The 21,094-nt window shown below is 36.3% G+C and overlaps 1 protein-coding gene across 6 annotated transcripts in view; it reads left to right on the top strand.

The window, feature by feature from the left end:
• The window catches only part of CNST (consortin, connexin sorting protein), a 123,392-nt gene that overhangs the window by 69,887 nt on the left and 32,411 nt on the right, over nt 1-21,094 (top strand). For all 6 annotated transcript variants that reach the window (XM_060090872.1, XM_060090874.1, XM_060090871.1 and 3 more), the window contains 6 exons: nt 6,322-6,527; nt 14,773-14,803; nt 16,576-16,662; nt 17,107-17,221; nt 19,490-19,511; nt 19,684-19,780. In XM_060090872.1, coding sequence (XP_059946855.1) covers nt 6,322-6,527; nt 14,773-14,803; nt 16,576-16,662; nt 17,107-17,221; nt 19,490-19,511; nt 19,684-19,780 — 558 coding nt within the window. The remainder of the gene's footprint in view (nt 1-6,321; nt 6,528-14,772; nt 14,804-16,575; nt 16,663-17,106; nt 17,222-19,489; nt 19,512-19,683; nt 19,781-21,094) is intronic.

Raw genomic sequence — 21,094 nt, 5'->3', positions numbered from 1 at the left:
GCAGAGGAAGGAACACTGCCAAACTCATTCTATGAGGCCACCATCATCCTGATAGCAAAACCAGACAAAGATACTACAGAAAAAGAAAATTACAGACCAATATCACTGATGAACATAGATGCAGAAATCCTCAACAAAATACTAGCAAACAGAATCCAACAACACATTAAAAGGATCATACACCATGATCAAGTGAGATTTATCCCAGGGATGGAAGGATTCTTCAATATATGCAAATTAATCAATGTGATACACCATATTAATAAATTGAATAATTAAAACCATATGATCATCTAAATAGATACAGAAAAAGCTTTCGACAAAATTCAACACTCATTTATGATAAAAACTCTCCAGAAAGTGGGCATGGAGGGCACCTACCTCAACGTAATAAAGGCCATATACGACAACGCCACAGCCAACACCATTCTCAATGGTGAAAAACTGAAAGCATTTCCTCTAAGATCAGGAACAAAACAAGGATGTCCTCTCTCACCACTATTATTCAACATAGTTTTGGAAGTCCTAGCCATGGCAATCAGAGAAGAAAAAGAAATAAAAGGAATACAAATTGGAAAAGAAGAGCTAAAACTGTCACTGTTTGCAGATGACATGATACTATACATAGAGAATCCTAAAGATGCCACCAGAAAACTACTAGAGATAATCAATGAATTTGGTAAAGTTGCAGGATACAAAATTAATGCACAGAAATCTGTTGCATTCCTATACTCTAATGATGAAAAATCTGAAGGAGAAATTAAGGAAACACTCCCATTTACCATTGCAACAAAAAGAATAAAATACCTAGGAATAAACCTACCTAAGGAGACAAAAGACCTGTATGCAGAAAACTATAAGACACTGATGAAAGAAATTAAAAATGATACCAACAGATGGAGAGATATACCACGTTCTTGGATTGGAAGAATCAATATTGCAAAAATGACTGTACGACCCAAAGCAATCTACAGATTCAATGCAATCCCTATCAAATTTCCAATGGCATTTTTTACAGAACTAAAACAAAAAATCTGAAAATTGTATAGAGACACAACAGACCCCGAATAGCCAAAGCAGTCTTGAGGGAAAAAAACAGAGCTGGAGGAATCAGACTCCCCAACTTCAGACTATACTACAATGCTACAGTCATCAAGACAATATGGTACTGGCACAGAAACAGAAATATAGATCAATGGAACAGGATAGAAAGCCCAGAGAGAAACCCACACACCTATGGTCAACTAATCTATGACAAAGGAGGCAAGAATATACAATGGAGAAAAGACAGTTTCTTCAATAAGTGGTGCTGGGAAAACTGGACAGCTACATGTAAAAGAATGAAATTAGAACACCCCCTAACACCATACCCAGAAATAAACTCAAAATGGATTAGAGACCTAAATGTAAGACCGGACACTATAAAACTCTTGGAGGAAAACATAAGGAGAACACTCTTTGACATAAGTCACAGCAAGATCTGTTTTGATCCACCTTCTAGAGTAATGGAAATAAAAACAAAAATAAACAAATGGGACCTAATGAAACTTAAAAGCTTTTTCAAAGCAAAGGAATCTACAAACAAGACGAAAAGACAACCCTCAGAATGGGAGAAAATACTTGCCAACGAATCAGCGGACAAAGGGTTAATCTCCAAAATATATAAGCCGCTCATGCAGCTCAATATTCAAAAACAAAACAACCCAATCTAAAAATAGGCAGAAGACCTAAATAGACATTTCTCCGTATTAGACATACAAATGGCCAAGAAGCACATGAAAAGCTGCTCAACATCACTAATTATTAGAGACATGCAAATCAAAACTAAAATGAGGTATCATTACCTCACACCGTTAGAATGGGCATCATCAGAAAATCTACAAACAGCAAATGCTAGAGAGGGTGTGGAGAAAAGGGAACCCTCTTGCACTGTTAGTGAGAATGTAAATTGATACAGCCACTATGGAGAACAGTATGGAGGTTCCTTAAAAAACTAAAAATAGAATTACCATATGACCCAGCAATCCCACTACTAGGCATATACCCAGAGGAAACCATAATTCAAAAAGATACATGCACCTGAATGTTCATTGCAGCACTATTTACAGTAGCCAGGTCATGGAAGCAAGCTAAATGCCTATCTACAGATGAATGGGTAAAGAAGATGTTATATATATATAAAATGGAATATTACTCAGCCATCGAATGGAGTGAAATTAGGTCATTTGTAGAGACGTGGATGTATCTAGAGACTGTCATACAGAGTGAAGTAAGTCAGAAGGAGAAAAACAAGTATATTAACGCATATATGTGGAACCTAGAAAAATGGTACCGATGAACTGGTTTGCAGGGCAGAAATAGAGACACAGATGTGGAGAACAAATGTATGGACACCAAGGGAGGAAAGTAGTCATGGGGTGGTGGTGGTGGGATGAACTGGGAGATTGGGATTGACATGTATACACTAATATGTATAAAATGGATAATAAGAACCTGCTGTATAAAAAAATAAAATCAAAGAAAAAAACAACAACTGAAATGTAAGTCTTCCTCCCTGACCAGAATCTTGATTCCTCAGTTCCCTTCTCTATAGGGGAATTTCTTGGGTATCTTTCCAGAAATATTTAAAACTTATGGCACCGAGCACTAGCTCAGATCTTAGCGTATGATCTCCTTGCATTCTTTTTTCCCATACACAAATGAGGAGTATACAGCACCATTCTGCTTTTTTAAAAAAGAAAGAAAGAAAAGATGCTGAACATCACTAATGGTCAGGGAAATGCAAATGAAGACCACAACGAGATATCACTTCATACCCGTTTGAATGGCTTGTATCAAAAAGATAACAAATAGCAAGTGTTGGTGAGGACGTGGAGAAAAGGGAACCCTTCTGCTCTGTTGGTGGAAATGTAAATAGGAGCAGTCACTATGTGAAAATAGTATGGAGATTCCTCAAAAAAGCAAAAGTAGAACTACCATATGATCCAGCAATTCCACTCCTGGGTATTTATCTGAAGAAAAGGAAAATAGTAATTCAAAATGATACATGCACCCCTGTGTCTATTGCAGCATTATTTATAATAGCCACGATATGGAAGCAAGCTAAGTGCCCATCAGTAGATGAATGGATAAAGATGATGTGTTCTATACACACACACTCGTGCGCACGCAGATACATGCATATACAGTGGAATATTACTGAGCCATAAAACGATTGGAATCTTGCCATTTGTGATAACGTGGATGGACCTGGAGAGTGTTATGCTTAGTGAAATAAGTCAGAGAAAGAAAAATACTGTATGATTTCAGTTACATGTGGCATCTAAAAAACTAAATAAGTGAACAAACATAACTAAAGAGAAACAGAGTCATAGATAGAACAAACAGGTGGTTGACAGAGGGGAATGGGATGGGAGGAGGAGAGAAATAGGTGAGGGAGATTAAAAGGTACAAATTTTCAGTTACAAAATAAATGAGTCACAGGTATGAAATGTACAGTGTGAGAAATATAGTCAATAACTACGTGATATCTTTGTAATGATGACAGATGACAATGAGATGTATCATGGTGATCACTTTGAAATATATAGAAATATCGAATCACTAGGTTGTATACCAGGAACTAACAGTATTGCAGGTCAATTATACTTCATAAACAAACAAACTCATAGAGAAAGATCAGATTTGTGGTTACCAGAGTTGTGGGGTGGTGGGAAGGGGAATTGGGTGAAGATGGTCAAAATGTACAAACTTCCAATTATAGGATAAGCAATTACTAGGGATGTAGTGTATAACATGATAAATATAATTAACAGCTATATGTTATATGTGAAAGTTGTTAAGAGAGTAAATCCTAAGAGTTCTCATCACAAGGAAGACATTTTTTTCTATTTCTTTAATGTTTAATCTATATGAAATAAATTTATTGTGGGATTCATTTCGTGCTTTATGTAAGTCAAATTGTTAGGCTGTACACCTGAAAGTTATACAGTGCTGTATGTCAATTACATCTCAATAAAACTGGAAGAAAAAAATTTTAATAAGTAAATAATATAACTTAGAAAGTGGATCTAGCAGGAACCGTGACCATTATGCATCTATACTGTCTAAATAACTGAGGTAATCACATGGCGTGTTTTCATTTCCATTATTTAACAGGACCCTTTTTAGACCTCCTTTAGATAATGGAGTCATAAATTCTGTCCTTTTTCCTTACTTTGGAAAATCCTGCCCTTCTTTGGCCATATCCTTCAAGGGTTTTATTTAAATTCCCTCTACAGAAAATGAGCATTATAAAATTCAATTTTTCAAAGAGGAAGTATAGAGTAATATTTGATAATTATGTGGGAAGAATTTAATGAAGTATAGAATTTGAGAGGTTAGCCATATCACAGTTTATATGAAATTAAATAACTTGATTGGACACAGTATTGTGGCTGGAGAAAAAGGAAAGAAAACAGTATTTCTCTTAGTCTCTTTGTAGTTCTCTATACAAAGCTTATGTTCCTACATTGGCAGTACTACCATTGTGGTTAGAAAATTAGAAGGCAGAAGAATCATCCATGTTTTCACAAATACTGTTCCTGCAAAATAAAATGGCAGGCCATCTCTAGGCCTCGTACTTCCAGAGTCCAAACGACATAAAATGTATAGAAGAGAATTTTCTAAAATATAAGGAATCACTGTAGGTGATTATTTGTAGAAAGCACAACACTTGGAATTTTAATGCTGAATACGCTACTGGACATAACGGCAATACTATAGTAAGTAAATTAATCCCTGTGCTGTAGGAGTTATGATCTAATAAAGATACGACCCTTCACCAGTCACTATAATGCAACCCCGTCTAACTATGGTTTAATGCAAGACCATAGACCATATATAGGATTTAGAGGAAAGTAAGTTTACTTCAGGCTCATGTTGTAGAGAAATATATGAATTTTTTTTAGGGTAGAACTTAACTAGACAGATGGGAGGAAATTTTTTTCTTTTTTAATTTTCTTGGCTGCACTGTGCAGTATGTGGGATCTTAGTTCCCCAACCAGGGATCGAAGCTGAGCCCCTTGCACTGGAAGTGCGGAGTCTCAACCACTGGACAGCCAGGGACGTCCGGGGAGGAAAATTTTATATCTGTTAGAATTTGTAATTGCTCAGAAAGGCGCAGAGTATTAATACTAGGGAGATACAGAATTGGCCAGCTTGGCTAGAGCAGTGGATTTATTTAGAAGGCAGTAGAAGACAGGGTTCTGGGCAAACTCCCCAACCTTTTTGGAACCAGGGACCGGTTTCGTGGAAGACAATTTTTCCAGGATCCGGGGTGTGGTGTTTCAGGCAGTAGCGTGAGCGATGGGGAGCGATGGGGAGCAGCAGATGAAGCTTCGCTTGCTTGCCCATCACTCACCTCCTGCTGTGCAGCCCGGTTCCTAACAGGCCGCGGACCGCTATAGGTCTGCAGCTCGCGGGTTGGGGACCCCTGCTGTAGAGGGGTGGCAGGAGGCAACTTCAGTCATGGTATGCACAAGCTAAATTACTGAGAAAGATCCTTTCCAAGCTGGACTAGCTGAAGGTATGTACAGATGCAAACAGTCTATTCAATTTTAATATGAAAATTAGAACTGATGCTGAGATTTCAGTGAAGGGTGAAGTTATAATGTGTAACATTTAAAGTTTTAAACTTTGGTGTGTCATTTCAGGAGCTGTGGGCCAAGGATTTATTCACTGATTTTTTTCCCCCAAGTTTGTGTTACTTCTTTTTATTAGGAAAAAAGCTTCTGTGGCCATTAGTTCTGGACATCTGAATTCCTTCTGCTCTGCTGGGATCCAGAAGTAGTTCTAAAGTTATCAGACCAAGAATTTAGAGAGGAAGGCTTAATTTCTTTAGCCTTTCATATGATAAACACATTTACCTTCCCATTTAGTTCTTTCATTTTGCATAAGACATGACTTCAGATTATAGTTAATTCGTTTGTCCTTTGGGAGAATCAAGTTTTTGGTCAGATTTTAACCTACATACTTTTCTTTAGATCTCTCTTTTTTTATATTCTTAATTAAGAATATAAATTATATTCTTAATTTATAATATAAATTAAAAAGTTATATAGATCTAATAGAATTGCTTCTATTAACTAATTGCTAATAGAAACAATCAGATGTCAGCACAATCTTAATTTATTTAGGAGAATAACTTGTGGTTTCTGTGGGCCTTTTTTAATGTAATTAGCTTTATTTGAAAATTTTATGATTAACAGACATAATTGTTTTAAGGTGTTCTACCATGATGGAAATTTATCCTAACATAGGCATTTTATTTACCTCTCAAAGGACTTTCTTCAGGAGATACCACACCCTTTATGCAAGAAAATATATTACATGCAGCCATACATGCTGTTAGTGATGAAGAGTCTGCAGAAGTAAATGCTAATGATCAACTAGAAGCCCCGAAGCTGGTTCTGCAATCTCTGTTCTCACTTATACGGGGTGAAGTTGAGCAGTTGGATTCAAGAGCACTTCCCCTTTGCCTTCATCAGGTATCATGTTAAACCCTTCACTTTCAGCCTCACTGAAATTCTGGAACCAATATTTGTAATAATCTAAAATCCTATTCTCTGTAATTGATTCTACCCCACCTGTCATTGGTGAGTCTGAGAGGAGGTGACCCTGGATCAGTGGCTGGTAGGAAATTTGGCATATCACTGACTCGTGGCCACACATTGGCTTGGATCATCAATCTATAGTTCATACTGTTGCTAACTTCTTTTGCTTAGTGAATAAGCCGTGTACAAATAAGAGTGAATGTAGTGAGTGCTTAATAAGTACCAACAAGGTACCAAAAACTAAGCTAGACGCTAAGGAAACAGATTATGTAACAGAGCATGTCCTTAAGAGAGGCACTGTGGAATAGGAGAAACAGTTTGTAGATAACTAATTGTAGAAGTCTGTACAAAGCATTAGAGTAGATATGTGTTTAAGGTTCAGCAAAAGCACAAAATGCATGATTAACTTCGTCCTTTGGACATTAGGGCAAAAAAAGGTGATTCTTGAGCTGGGTTTTGCAGGATGTGTAGGCTCTCACTAGATGAACAAAGTGAGCTGGTACAGAAAGAGAGAACAGTCCCTGCAAAGACATGACTGGGTTGTTGTTGAAGATTAAGATGTAAAAGAGACAGGAATTAAGACTGGGTAGCTTGTGCCATTAAGGGCTTACTTTTAGGGGCTGAGAGCCTTTTTTTAAAAAATTTATTTTATTTATTTATTTTTGGCTGCGTTGGGTCTTTGTTGCTGTGTGGGGGCTTTCTCTAGTTGTGGCGAGCCGGGGCTACTCTTCGTTGTGGTGCACGGGCTTCTCATTGAGGTGGCTTCTCTTTGTTGGGGAGCATGGGCTCTAGGCGCACAGGCTTCAGTAGTTGTGTCACGTGGGCTCAGTAGTTCTGGCGCACATGCCTAGTTGCTCCGCGGCATGTGGGATCTTCCTGGACCAGGGCTTGAACCCGTGTTCCCTGCATTGGCAGGCGGATTCTTAACCACTGTGCCACCAGGGAAGCCCGAGGCTGAGAGCTTTTAATTATGCAGGTGCCAGAATTTGAATTTTAGAAAAATAACTCTTTTGATGATTGGGAGGGTAAGCTAGAAGGTGGAGAGCCTGGAGACTGGGAGTTCTTTAGGACAGTGATGAGGCAGATACACAAGAGATAATTCGGAAAAGATTAAGATATTTATGAACTGTGTTTTATTTTCTTTTAAAATGAAAATAATTTGTATGTGGGTGTGGAAAAAGCTTCACTTTTTATTTCACTCCTGTTTCATTTAACTTTTGCAGTGAGCAGTGAATAATTTTTAAGAAGTAAAACAGCTTTTGTCCTAAGGCAGGAAAACATATTCTTACAAATTTATGTTACCTCCTTGGTGGACTTGAAGAATGCCTTTGAGAAAATGTGTACTACTTTTTGACCTCTAATGTGTTACTGACATATATGGTATATGTTTACCATAGTTGAGAACTGTAGTTGAGAACCACCAATATTAAGGCAGCTTTCTAATCTTTCAGCCTTCCTTGAATTTGTACAGTGGATTGAGTTTGTAAAGGGTATTTGCATTAACTGTTATTTCATTCTCCAAACAATCTAGAGAGGTAATTATTATCACCATCTTTACAAGTAGGGAGGCTGAGACTCCCTCAAAAAGCAAGTTCCTTATAATTCTAGGGCTACAATTTGTTAGTTCCATTCAATGAATCTGTTTTGGGGACAACTTGGGAGAAATTTGAGTATGGACTGTATATTAAATAATACTGTTGCATCAGTGTCAGATTTCTTGAGATTGATAATGGACTTGAAGATCATGTAGGAGAGTATCTTTATTCTTGGGAGATACATGTGCAGGTAGTACTTAGGAGTGAAGTGACATAATTCCTGCAGCTTAAGATATTTCAGTGGGAAAAAATATGTAAGGCAGGGAAAGACAGAGAGAGAAAGCAAATTTGGTGAAATGTCAATAATTGATGAATCTAAATAAAAGGTATATGGCTGTTGATTTTACTGTTCTTTGAACTCTTCTGTAGAATTTCGATAAAAAGTTGGGGAAAAGGACATTTGGAGTAAATGGAAATAGCAAGTGTAGTAAAATCTTTTCAAGCAGTTTATGTCACTGGGCTATTACATTAAAGGTAAGAAGAATGCTCTCTTCTACAGGCAGGTGATCCTACAGCTGAAGCAGATCTAGTAGAAAATCACATTTTTAGGCAGGAAGACAATAACAGTCTTGATCAGATGAAGATTTTTTTTTTATGTCTCAAAGTAAAATTCTACCTTCATCCCCCAGGAACATGTCAGTTTGCTGGGTCCCATATGTTATGCTTCTTATATATCTCAGCAATCTGTCCTCTACTGGCAAAGGAGCTTAGAAAGTATAGTGAGTTATTTTTTTTAATGCCATTTTTTAAAATTTATTTAATTAAAAATATATATTTATTTATTTACTTAAGCTGCACTGGGTCTTAGTTGTGGCACGCGGGATCTTCGTTGCAGCATGTATGTGGGATCTAGTTCCCCAACCAGGGATTGAACTGGGGCCCACTGCATTGGGAGTGCAGAGCCCTACCCACTGGACCACCGGGGAAGTCCCTAGAGTGATGGTTTTAAAGTATGAGCTTTGACTCTACCACTAACAAGCAAAGTAGCTTTTAATTTCTTTTCCTGTAAAGTTGTAGAGGACTCAGTGAAATAATGAAATAAAAGTACTTAACATAGTACTTGGTACACTTAACATAAAAGCTAAATAAATATTAAGCATTATAACTATATTTCTTTGTCACTAATTCAAACATTGCTTGTTGGAAAGAGATGCTGAAGCCTGCAGTAAGCTGAGACATCAGGGCAACAGGAGTCAACTGATGGCTGCCTTCCTCAGCCCAAGAATACAAAATATCCTGTCACCTCCCAAGGGAGACACAAATCAGGGAGAAGTGGAGTGACTTTTTCTTTTTTTCATTATTTAGTAATTCCCAATATCTCATACTGTGCCTTTCACTGGGATTGAAAGTTGTTGACATTTTGCCAGATTTTCGTTTTCCTCCTACCCTCCAACCCCTCTCCACGCACATATTTTCCACTGACACATTTTAAAGTAATTTTCAGGTATTATATCACTTCACCCTTAAATATCAATACTTGTGCATAAATTTCCCAAGAACAATGATACTCTCCTACATAACCTACAATGCCATTATCGACCCTAAGAAATGAGACATTGGTTTAATATTATTTAACATACAGCCTATACTTGTTTCCCTCAAGTTATTCCACAAATATTCTTTATAACTAGTTTTCCCCAGATCCAGTGAAGGAGCACACATTGGGAAGATTCTTTAGTCTTTGGTAATCCAGAACAACTCCCTGCCTTTTGTTTTGTTTTGTTTATTTGCTTGTTTGTTTATACTTTTATAACATTGACACTTCTGAAGACTCAAGAATTCTTGTAAAATTTCCCATAATTAGGATCTGCCTGATTATTTCTTCATGATTTGATTCAGGTTAAAATATATTGGCCAAGAATTCTACCTAGGTAACATTCCATACTCAGTTCTCTTTTGAACTCACTCCAATCTGGCCTTTGTGCCAACTACTCCATCAAAATTGCATTGTAAAGGCCAGGCCTTACCTCCATGTTGCGTGCCCATGTGAATCTAGTGGTCAGTCCTCAGTTTTCATCTTACTGGAAGTATCAGAATCTCTGAGAAGTTGACCACATACTCTATTTTACAGCATTTTCTTTTTTTTGCCTTTTAGGACCCCTCACTTTTGGCTTTTACATCTTACCTCACTGGACGTACCTTCTCTGGCTCATTTGTTGAGTCCTCCAAGTTTTACTAATTCTTAAACATTGAAGTGCTTCAGGATTCACTTCTGAACTACAGACTTAAACATCCAGCTTCCTGAGGCAGCTAATGGGCATTTCAAACTTAAGATGCCCAAAATCAAACTTTGATTTTTTTCTCCAAAATCTTTTGCTTTCCTAGTCTTCCCCCTTTTGTTAAATGGCAACTCCATCCCTCCAGTTGCTGAAACCAAGTACTTTGAAGTCATCCTTCACTTTTCCCCACGTCCAAATCCAATCAGCAAGTCCTGCCACTCTATTTCAAAATATATCCAGATTCTGACCTCTTCTTACCTCCTTCATTGCCACCATCTCAGTGCAAGACATTATTAAATCTCACTTGGATTCTTGCAGTAAACTAATTGTAGAAACCTCCTTGCTTTACCTTTACTTCCATTTAAGTTTTTTTCTCTCTACACAGCAGTCATTGTGATTCAGATAAAACGTTACGTCAGATCATGTTACTTCTCTGCTCAAAGCCATCCACTGACTTCTCTTCACATTCAGAGTAAAAGCCAAAATCCTTACTATGGCCTACGAGATCCTACATGATTTGGCCCTGTTACCTCTTAGACCTTAATTCCTAAAACTCTCCTTGTTCACTCCTTTCCAGGTACACTGGCCTCCTAGCAGTTTGTCAGATATACCAAGAATGTTCCTACATCAGGGTCTGTGGTACTTCCTTTCCATCCTTTCTCAGGAACTGCTAGATGATGTACTCCATCAAAACAAGGGAGTAAACCAAGGAACAGGAAGATTGAGATATAGGAAACTGGGGATGCTACCAGGAGAGAGGTGAAGGGAATCTCTAGGTAAAGGGAGATTCTAAGATGACAGCTTTGTACCAAGAAGGAGAGAGTAACACTTCTTTTTGAGCAGATCAGAAGGGTCTGGGGAGGAACTTTTATATCATTTTCCTATTTCTGAATATTTGCGGTATCTGAATGTATTGAGGGAAGATTTAGACTCTTGGTGGACTGTTTAGAGTTGTATAAGTGATAAGTGCATGGAAAACCATTTTGTTTTAAAAAGGGGGAAAAAAAAACTCCAGGGGAAACAAAAAGTTTTCAGGAAAGGAAAAATAATGAGTCTACTACTTGGCTTAACTCATAATAAGGTAAACATTAAATGTTTATCTACCTATTACTACAACATAATAACGTGGGATAGGTGAATAGGTGAGAGAAAGTGTGTGTTGTATATGTTTGTAGGGTTTGGATGGGGAGGAGCAAAAGACCCAATCCTCATTTTCTAAAACTGAAAAAATCAAGAAATAGCAAATACAAGCATAATGTTTAGAGATACAGCAAAAAAAATATTTTTAAACAGATAAGAGAAATCTAAGTGCTTGCTCCTGAAGAAAGGAGAATAGGGCAAGAAGGGTAGGTCCTTTTTTAACACACCTCATAGAACTATTTGGCTCCTTAAACCATATACATGAGTAATCTTGATAAAAATAAGAGCTAAAAGAAGAAATTTATAATTCAGGCATAAGGTGAGAATAGCATCTAGGTTAAGGTGGTGACAGTGTAAATCCAGAGGGGTGAATTTGAAATCTTTTTTTTTTTTTTTTTTTTTGCGGTACGCGGGCCTCTCACTGTTGTGGCCTCTCCCGTTGCAGAGCACAGGCTCCGGACGCGCAGGCTCAGTGGCCGTGGCTCACGGGCCCAGCCACTCCGCAGCATGTGGGAGGGATCCTCCCAGACCGGGGCACGAACCCGTGTCCCCTGCATTGGCAGGCGGACTCTCAACCACTGCACCACAAGGGAAGCCCGAATTTGAAATCTTGATGGAAGGACTTGGTGTAGATAGTAAAAAAAAAAGGGATGAAGAGGAAATCAGAGATAAATAATGCTAAGATATCCAGTTGAAAGGAATGGTGGTACCACTAACAAATAAGGAAGTATGGATCGGAAGAGTTAATTAGGGGACAATTACATTATTTTTAACATGATATTATATGGATGAATATATGCTAAAGGCCATTTGATATAATGACTACGATTACTTTAGATATACACTTATACTTTTAACTCTTGGAACTCTTGAAGATTCCATTTAAAAATTATTTTTCTTGGGTTTGAGTAATCTTCCTACACTGACTTAGTTAATATGACTGCAGGTTAGCTTTAAATATGTAACTGAAGCCATAAACTTAGAAGTTTCTCATATAGAAGTAAGAAGAAAAAGATCAAGTGCTGTACTCTGTGCTCAGTGAGCTTATACTGAAACTCATCGCAGACTCAGGCCCGATATCGCTCCGCTAGGCTCCTTGAAGCCACTCTGTAAGACTATGGCCGAAAAACCACACCTTCCTAATTCCCTTTCTTTTTGTTTCTGCTAGGTAAAAGAAGCCTGAAACCAAGAGAACCTTAAAATTATTAACATCCCAAAGTGATTTTCAACTTACTTCTTCACATAATTCTATTCTGCCTCTCTCACTTCTGGTCCAGAGTCAGACTCGAAAACCATTTTAAGCACTTACTGCTATGTGCTGGGCACTGTGCTAGATGCAAATTCCCTCTCTTAGTCCTTACAGCAGCCCTGTCTCAGAGTCGTAGGTATTATTGTCCCTATTTTACAGGTAAGGAAGCTGAGTTTGAGACATGAAATGACATGTCCAGGGTCACACAGCTGGTAGTGGCAAAGCTTGGACTAGAACTCAGTCAGGTTATTCACTTTCAAACCTCACGTTTTTCTGTTCTACCAGGCTACCTCCCAGATCTAGACATATGGGGCATCAAAGAAAATCACATTTTCTTTTGCCCTGCTAGACTTGCCAGGGGTAGGTTTTTATAGGAGAAATGATCAGTATATTTATTTTTCAAGCTGCCCTTTCATCTTGGAAATGCCTTTTGTTTTTGAGACCTTGGGTTTCATGACCCTGTCTTTTTTTATATATATATAAATTTATTTATTTATTTTTGGCTGTGTTGGGTCTTCGTTGCTGCGTGCGGGGTCTATTCTTCATTGCGGTGTGCAGGCTTCTCATTGCGGTGGCTTCTCTTGTGGTGGAGCACGGGCTCTAGGCGTGCAGGCTTCAGTAGCTGTGGCTTGCAGGCTCAGTAGTTGTGGCTCGCTGGGTCTAGAGCACAGGCTCCGTAGTTGTGGTGCACGGGCTTAGTTGCTCCGTGGCATGTGGGATCTTCCCGGACCAGGGCTCAAACTTGTGTCCCCTGCATTGGCAGGCAGATTCTTAACCACTGCGCCACCAGGGAAGTCCCATGACCCTGTCTTTTTGGTTGCACTTATGGTACTAGACTGTCACGGAAATCTGAAAGCTAACTGATTAACAGTTTACAAAGAGGTGATTAAGTCCATCTGTATTGCTATGTTGCTCCTGGAAGAATGTTAGATATATAAAATAATTTTTAAGCTAGGCAAATATTTCCTTTAAAACTATCCTTTTTCCACTGTGGGATTTGGGAAAGACCATTCCTTTTTATTGCTAGCTTGTAGGTTTGACAAGTGCTTTATTGCTCTTTGCCTTGGCAGCTACCTGGAAAATGGAGATAGTGATCTATAAATGGAATACCTTTTTCACTAGAGACTTACTAAAAATCAGTGGAAACTGTTTGAAAGTGTAAAGTACTTAATGAAATAGTTTAAATATGACAGTAGTCAATTTATGCAAATATTTCTCAGTGAATACTTTCGGTTTTACTATTCTATTTATAAATGCTATACCTAAATAAAGATCTAAATAAAAGATCCCAAAGTTTTTAGAATCAAAGAATTTTTAAATTTAAAGGTGCCCTAGAATGAATCTGCTAAGTGATAAGCCTCAACTGGGTCCAGATCATGAGTCTCTGGACCCCACCCTCCCATCCAGTGCCCTTTATACTGTGCAGCGCTTTGTATATATTCCAAACATCATTGCTCAACTATTAGCACTTGGTCTGTCCTTTTCTGAAATATCAAAAGAGAATGAAAAATCAGTGTCCCATGAGGTAGTTTGTAAAACAGAAATGAAATGAATAGGTTTTAAGATTTCATGTGACATGACATATTTCAACTTTTTAATTTATGATAAAGTCATCCTTTCACTCATATTACACTTTTATAAGCCTCAGTAGCATTTCCCTCATTGTTTAGAGTTCTTACTTCTAAACTCTAATGAATCAGTGATGTTTGATTTGACTTGAAATAGAGCAGGAAGAATGAGATTGTATATGGACCAAAGAATGTCTATGTTTGCTTTTCTTGAGATAAATGACTTCAGAAATGTGTCCTGTGCCTACAGTCTGATTTTTTCTGAACTGGCGAATGTAGTTAAATAAGAGTTTTCTTAGTTCAATATCAAAGACTTTGAGAATTTCAAGGTCTTGGTTTCTTCTAAATTTGTCTTTTCATCCAAATGTTAATTAATTATTTCCTCTGTTTTTTATTTGTTTTTAACAGATAGCAGAGTCTTATTTCCAGGAGGAGGACTGTATCCTTTTCTTAATTACAAGAAGAAATTCACAGATTTCTTAGAGAACTGCCCATTTTTAAAAACTGAGATTTACATACAATGAAATGTATAATCTGTTGTTTTCACTGGGTTTTGATTGTTGTATGCACCAATGTAACCATCTCAGAAAACAAGATGTAGGGAATTTGTCACTCCAGAAAATTCTCTAGAACCACCCAAATTTGACCTCCCATGAACAAGCCCTAATTTTACCAAAATCTAAATATTTGTATGTTGGGGGGAGGGGGGAAAGCATGTTGCCAAAAAAAAAAAAAAACCATTGAATTTTTTTTCTTTTGAATTAAACAGAAGTACAAGTCAAGTAATATTCGTATCTTAGAGTCTGTCAAGCGTATTATACATAGTAAATCTCATAACTGTCTTATTGTAGCTATATATCAGTAAAGGGAAGATTGAGTTCTTCACTAGTAATAAACAGAAATGTTCTCAAAGGGGACTGCATGTTAACTTTTGTATAGGAAAGATTTATTCCCTTAGCTTTTAAATTTTCCTCATTTGAAATTGTTTTTGAAAGATGGCCCAATATATACTCTAGAAAGAATGTATCCTAAGTATCTCTATTTCCCCATTTGTGTGGTTTCTTTTTCCTCCTAACCTTATTGACTTTCACCACAGATTGAGGGATAAGCAGTTATCATCCTGAACCCTATCAAGTAAACTACTAAACGAAACTTCAGACAGTGGCAGTTCATTTCTAAGTCTGTATGAAATCAAATTCTTATAGAAAGGAAGCTAGAACTACCCAAATAATGAGTATGATGTAGTGCAGAGCAGATCAGCATCGCATCCCTGGGAGCTTCTTAGAAATGAAAATTCATGGGCCTTAGAATCAGAGCTTCTGGGGATCAGACCCATGAATCTCTATTTTAGCAAGATTTTCAAATAATTTTTATGTTCAGTAAAGTTTGAGAAACATTGGTATACTTTTAAGCCATGGACAGAGGAAAATGGAATTGTCTCTGCTTCTCCCTGGCCTATTTTATGATTCCTGGCATATCTTTAAGACTACAAATGAGAGAGAGAATTAAACTTCTGAGTGATCATGGGAAGGACAAAAAGGTATAACAGTGAGTTTTTTCTCTTCCTTCTTTCTGGGTCAACATTTAGAACATGGCCCAAAGGAAGGTAGACAGTTGCACAATTTATTATGACCTCATATGATGCTAAATGTGTGATACAGATGGAGAAGGCAGCAGTTTATAAGAAAATCTACCAAAAAAGTAGAAGCACATAATTATGAAAATCACTGTGGCAAGTTAATTTTTTTTAAGTGTTCAGTGAGAAACAAGTAAAGGATCACAGGCAGTTGAAATCAGAAACAAACATTTGACTAGAGGGTAACATAGTTGCTTGACAGAAGGTAATTTAAGAAGAGAAAAAAAGGGGGGGGGGAACACTTAGATTACAGGATTCCACATGGGTCCTATTTCTAATTAAATTATATTTAATTGACTCTCCTAGAGATATTATTAGCAAGCAGGCATTCCTTGAACGTTAAAACCTTCTTTTTGTTTCTACTGTTTGCTGATAGAATGGAACCCAGGTAGCTACTGCATGATATGCTACATTAAAATTTACCTACTTCAAAACCAAGAAACCTTACTTAAGTTTTGTTTAAATTTAAAAGTATTTAGAGTCCTCTGATTTTTTGGTAAGCTTCAAATTTATCAACCGATATAGGACATTATTCTTTAGGCTGGATTTCTATTTTCCTCAAATTTTCTATTCAGATGAGAAAGCAATGAAATTCATTCAGCTCGAACGACTGTATCATGAGCAGTTGCTCGCAAATCTTTCTGCCATTCAAGAACAGTGGGGTGAGTACAGACTAACAGAATGTGGAATTATCAATAATCTAACAAGTTGCTCTCTAGAAAGTTAACATATTTGACCTAGTTTTAGGAAATAGACGTTTCTAGTCAAGTTAATGTTGCAAAGAAAGTAGCATTTTTACCACACATTTATGTCAATGTAAGAAAATTTTTCTCTTTGTATTTTGTTCTTCATATCAGTGCCAAGAAAAGAACACTTGCAACTGTTTGCATTTCTTCTGATCCCTTTGTATGCCCTATTGGCTAATTTAGTCTCTGGGATAATATCTATTTAGAATGAGAAATAATCACTTAGCTATTTCTGTGTTAACTTTGGGGTTGAGAAGATACTTTTGCATGATGATCTTTATCAGTGGTGCCAGTTATCTATTTTTTCCCTCCTAAACATATTTTGTAACAGCCAGTGACTAACAAATATTTTAAATTTAGAAACAAAATGGAAAACTGTACAACCACATACAGTTACATCTTTGAGGAATTCAGAAAAAGGATTTAATGGTGAGGATTTTGAGCGGCTTGCTAAATTTTGTACAACACATCAAGAGTAAGTACTTCAGTATTTGTTTACAATGAGTTGGAATAGAATATTGAAGAAGCACTGTAGCATTGAATATTTGAAATACAAGATTCATTTCTTTGTTTTGTTAATGCTTTCAACTGGAGAAATTAAAGTTGATAAAATGATTAGGTTCCTTTCTCAGTTTTTATCTGTTTCTTACACTAAACTCAGCAAAAGGTCTACTTTACAAAATTCAAAGCACCCTCTAATTAGAAATTTTTAAATGTAACTTCTAATTTCGATTACTTTTTGGTTAAGAGATTAGGCGATTCAGATGGAAAAATTTGTGTTAGGATTTTTTATTATAATTGTTTTTCAATGTTTGTATGTTTGTCAATGTTTCTATGTTTTTACTATACTGTGTTATAGTAAAAACACATTTTTAAGAGTAGTCTAATACTGGAAAGCAAATGCACTATGGTATTTAACCAAAATACTGTAGAAGGAAAACTCCATTTACCAGATAATTTTAAATTGTTTGATTTGTATCAAAGAGTTGGATTTTTAAAACTGAATATAGTAATAATAAAGCACTTAAATATATTTTTTAATTCATTATATGAAGACTCAGAATTTTAAAAGTGAGGGGACATGATAGTGATTAAACTAGTGCAGATTTCTGGGATGTACAATTTTCTTGTGTTAGTCAATTTGAACCTTTGAAACAGTATTTTAATGGATTTTGCATTATAACCTAATTTCTTAGTGAGTTAAATAGGTTAACTTTTGACTTTGTAGAAGTTTTAAACAATGGAATCTTTTAAAATAGATAAAGGAGATTGTTTTCTTACTTTCAAAATTCAATATAGACACTTTTTCTGCCCTTCCCATGGAACTAATAATTTTTTAATGTGTTACAAATGTTTTAATTATTTAAAAACAAATATTTATTGAACCTAATGTGAGCATGACTTTTTTTTCTTTTTTTATTTCTCTTTTTAAATATAAGGTAACTTGCCAACACATAATTTAAAAGCTAGTCACATTGCTTCAGATCACTAGAGAATTTCTAGCTAATGAACAGTGGATAGTATAATAAACAAAACCCCAAATTTTTATGCTTTAAATTTGATAATTTCCCAAAATTATACTCCTAAAATTTTTAATATAAAAATATTTTTGAATTATACATACATTAAAGTACCCAGCTTAATGAATTTGTACATGTACAGATACATAGTGTAACTACCAGTCTGACCAAGATACAGGGCAGTCCAGCCCCTCAGAAATCTCCCTAATTTGTGTACGAAGTTAGTACCCATCCCCCAAAGTAACTACTGTCTGAGTTCTATAACAGTGTATTTGCCTGTTCTGTAATCTAATATAAATGTAATCACACAGAGTAGATTTTTGTATCTAGCTTCTTTTGCCCATGGTTATGTTGGTGTTACACATAGTTACATGTTATGGTAACTTGCTCTGCTTTACTGCTGTGTGGATTCAATATATGACTGTGCAGCAATTTATTTATCCATTATATTGTTAATAGACATTTGATTTGTTTCCAGTTTTTGAATTGTATGAATAAAATGGCTGTGAACATTTTTGTGTATGCTTTTTGGTGAATATATGCATTCTTTTATCTCGGGTATTTCCTAAAGTATAATTTTTTTTTTTTTTTTTTTTTTTTTTTGTGGTACGCGCTCCTCTCACTGTTGTGGCCTCTTCCGTTGCGGAGCACAGGCTCCGGACGCGCAGGCTCAGCGGCCATGGCCCACGGGCCCAGCCGCTCCGCGGCATGTGGGATCCTCCCGGACCGGGGCATGAACCCGCGTCCCATGCATCGGCAGGGGGACTCTCAACCACTGTGCCACCAGGGAAGCCCCTGAAGTATAATATTTAAAGATTACTTTTGTTATCCTTTTCTATGGATAATGCATATAAAATTATCTTCCACCATAATTTTAGACTATAATGACATAAACTAAAATTTTAATAATATCTGTGAAATGCTCTTGAAATACATTATTAGCAAAAGGTTGACATTTCCCCCCCGAATCTCAGTATTTATAGCTTCTATGGAGGTTTTCATTAGTTATTGGCCATCTAAGGAGATTAACACATGAGATAGCTGCACTTTGAACTGTGTGAACCAGTGGTAATGTTTCAGCAGTGGAAATGTTCTGTGCTAATATTAGAATCCAGAGAAGCTCTATTTTTTTTTTTTTTACAGCCCTTTCAGTGACATTTGTTTGGAAGCATATTGCTGCTGTAGTTTTTTTTAATTCTTTTTTTTTCTCTTTTTTTCTACAGTCCTCTTTTATCCAAACATAAGGTAAGAGATTTTCTTTGAAAATGTCTATAGGAAAAATGTGTCATGTTTGTTGTATGGACAGTTTTAGAAAATAATGAAACCTTCCTCAAATTATTTTCAGCTTTCTAATTTAATGTAATAGTTTCCTCCAAAGTTTTTTTTTTCTTCTTCTTCTTTTTAAAAAACTTTTTAGATAGCAGCTGTACAGAAGTCCCTGGGAAGGAAATGCTTTACGCAGTTAATAGTATCTGAAGATCCAAAGGAAAGAGGAGCTACAGCCAAAGAGCCGGGTATGTTTTTAAATTACAGGGGGATATAAGAGATATGCCTGCCTCTTATAATAAATATTCTACAAGTGTTAATCTGAGTTGCTGTGAAGGAGTTTTTTTGCGTATACCTCTCCTACACAAATAGGAAAGCAAGATTTTTTTACATTGTGTAATTCTATTTTTAGATATCTAGTAGTAGGAATGATAAAATCTGAATTCTTATAAAAACATAAAATTATTTCATGTTTTCAGTAGGTGGTTATATGTGTCTAACAGAATATGACAAGACGGTACGAATAAGCTCTGAAACAGAATTGGTTTTAGTGTATTCAGACATCCCTTTCTGTTAAAAAAAATTGGTTTTTGTACAAACTTTATCAGAAATTTTTTCTGTAAATCTAGATATTATCAAGATAAGCTCTGTATCCTTATAGTTTATCTATAGTAATTTATTCTCTTCCCTTTTTTGTTGACTAACATATGGTATACTTTAATTTGTATTTAAGAATATATATATACTTATATATATATATATAATATATATTTCTATAGCATTCATAGTATATTTTATAGCACTGTGTCTTATGTCAAAAGTTAAAGATTTCTAGAAATTTTTTTTCTTACAGTAGTAATGTATGTTCATTATAAAAACTTTAGAAAATAAAGATAAATAAATGTGTTTTAGGGCATTTATTTTTCCTTGTTTATGATTTTAGTACTAATTTATATTACTGGGCTTTATGTTCCTGGGCCTGAGGGCCCTGATAGTAAACAGGCAGCATCAGGTCTTTTGACTTGAGTTGCCTGAAGAGGTAAGATGACGACGATGATGCCTGCAATTTCACTTGCTTTTTTCTCTTTACGTTTTTTCCCCCCAAATCTTACTTTATCCCCTCTTCTCTTATGAGGCAAATTTGGGTTGCCTTAGGTCAATCCTACTATACTCTGTTTTTCCTGTCTCTTTTTTCCAGTCATTTTTATTTTGGAAATCAGAATACAATGAGCTTCCTAAAAATCTTAGGGGAAAAAGTCACAAAATAGTCACCTAGTTTGGGTGTGAATGTGTCTCTTTTCTGTGCACATTGGGAAGAAGGCTGTTATTACATGCTGATTGTTTGAGTCTGATGCTGCCCAGCACTAGCTTGGCACTACTTCTAGCTTGGCCTTTACTGCAAGATAGGTGGCACAGACAGGAAACTGAGATACCATGTTTAAGCCACTTGCTTGGTGCTTTGATTCACAACTAGAACCTGGGTCTTCTAGTTTCTAATTAAATTGCAGCATACTTCTGCTATAAGTAAGTTGTGTGGATTTTCAAAGACTTTCACAATGCAG

This window comes from Mesoplodon densirostris, chromosome 2, assembly GCF_025265405.1.
Source record: "Mesoplodon densirostris isolate mMesDen1 chromosome 2, mMesDen1 primary haplotype, whole genome shotgun sequence".
Classification (NCBI taxonomy): Eukaryota; Metazoa; Chordata; class Mammalia; order Artiodactyla; family Ziphiidae; genus Mesoplodon; species Mesoplodon densirostris.
The sequence above is the reverse complement of the archived record's forward strand: the minus strand, read 5'-3'. Positions and strand labels throughout refer to the sequence as shown.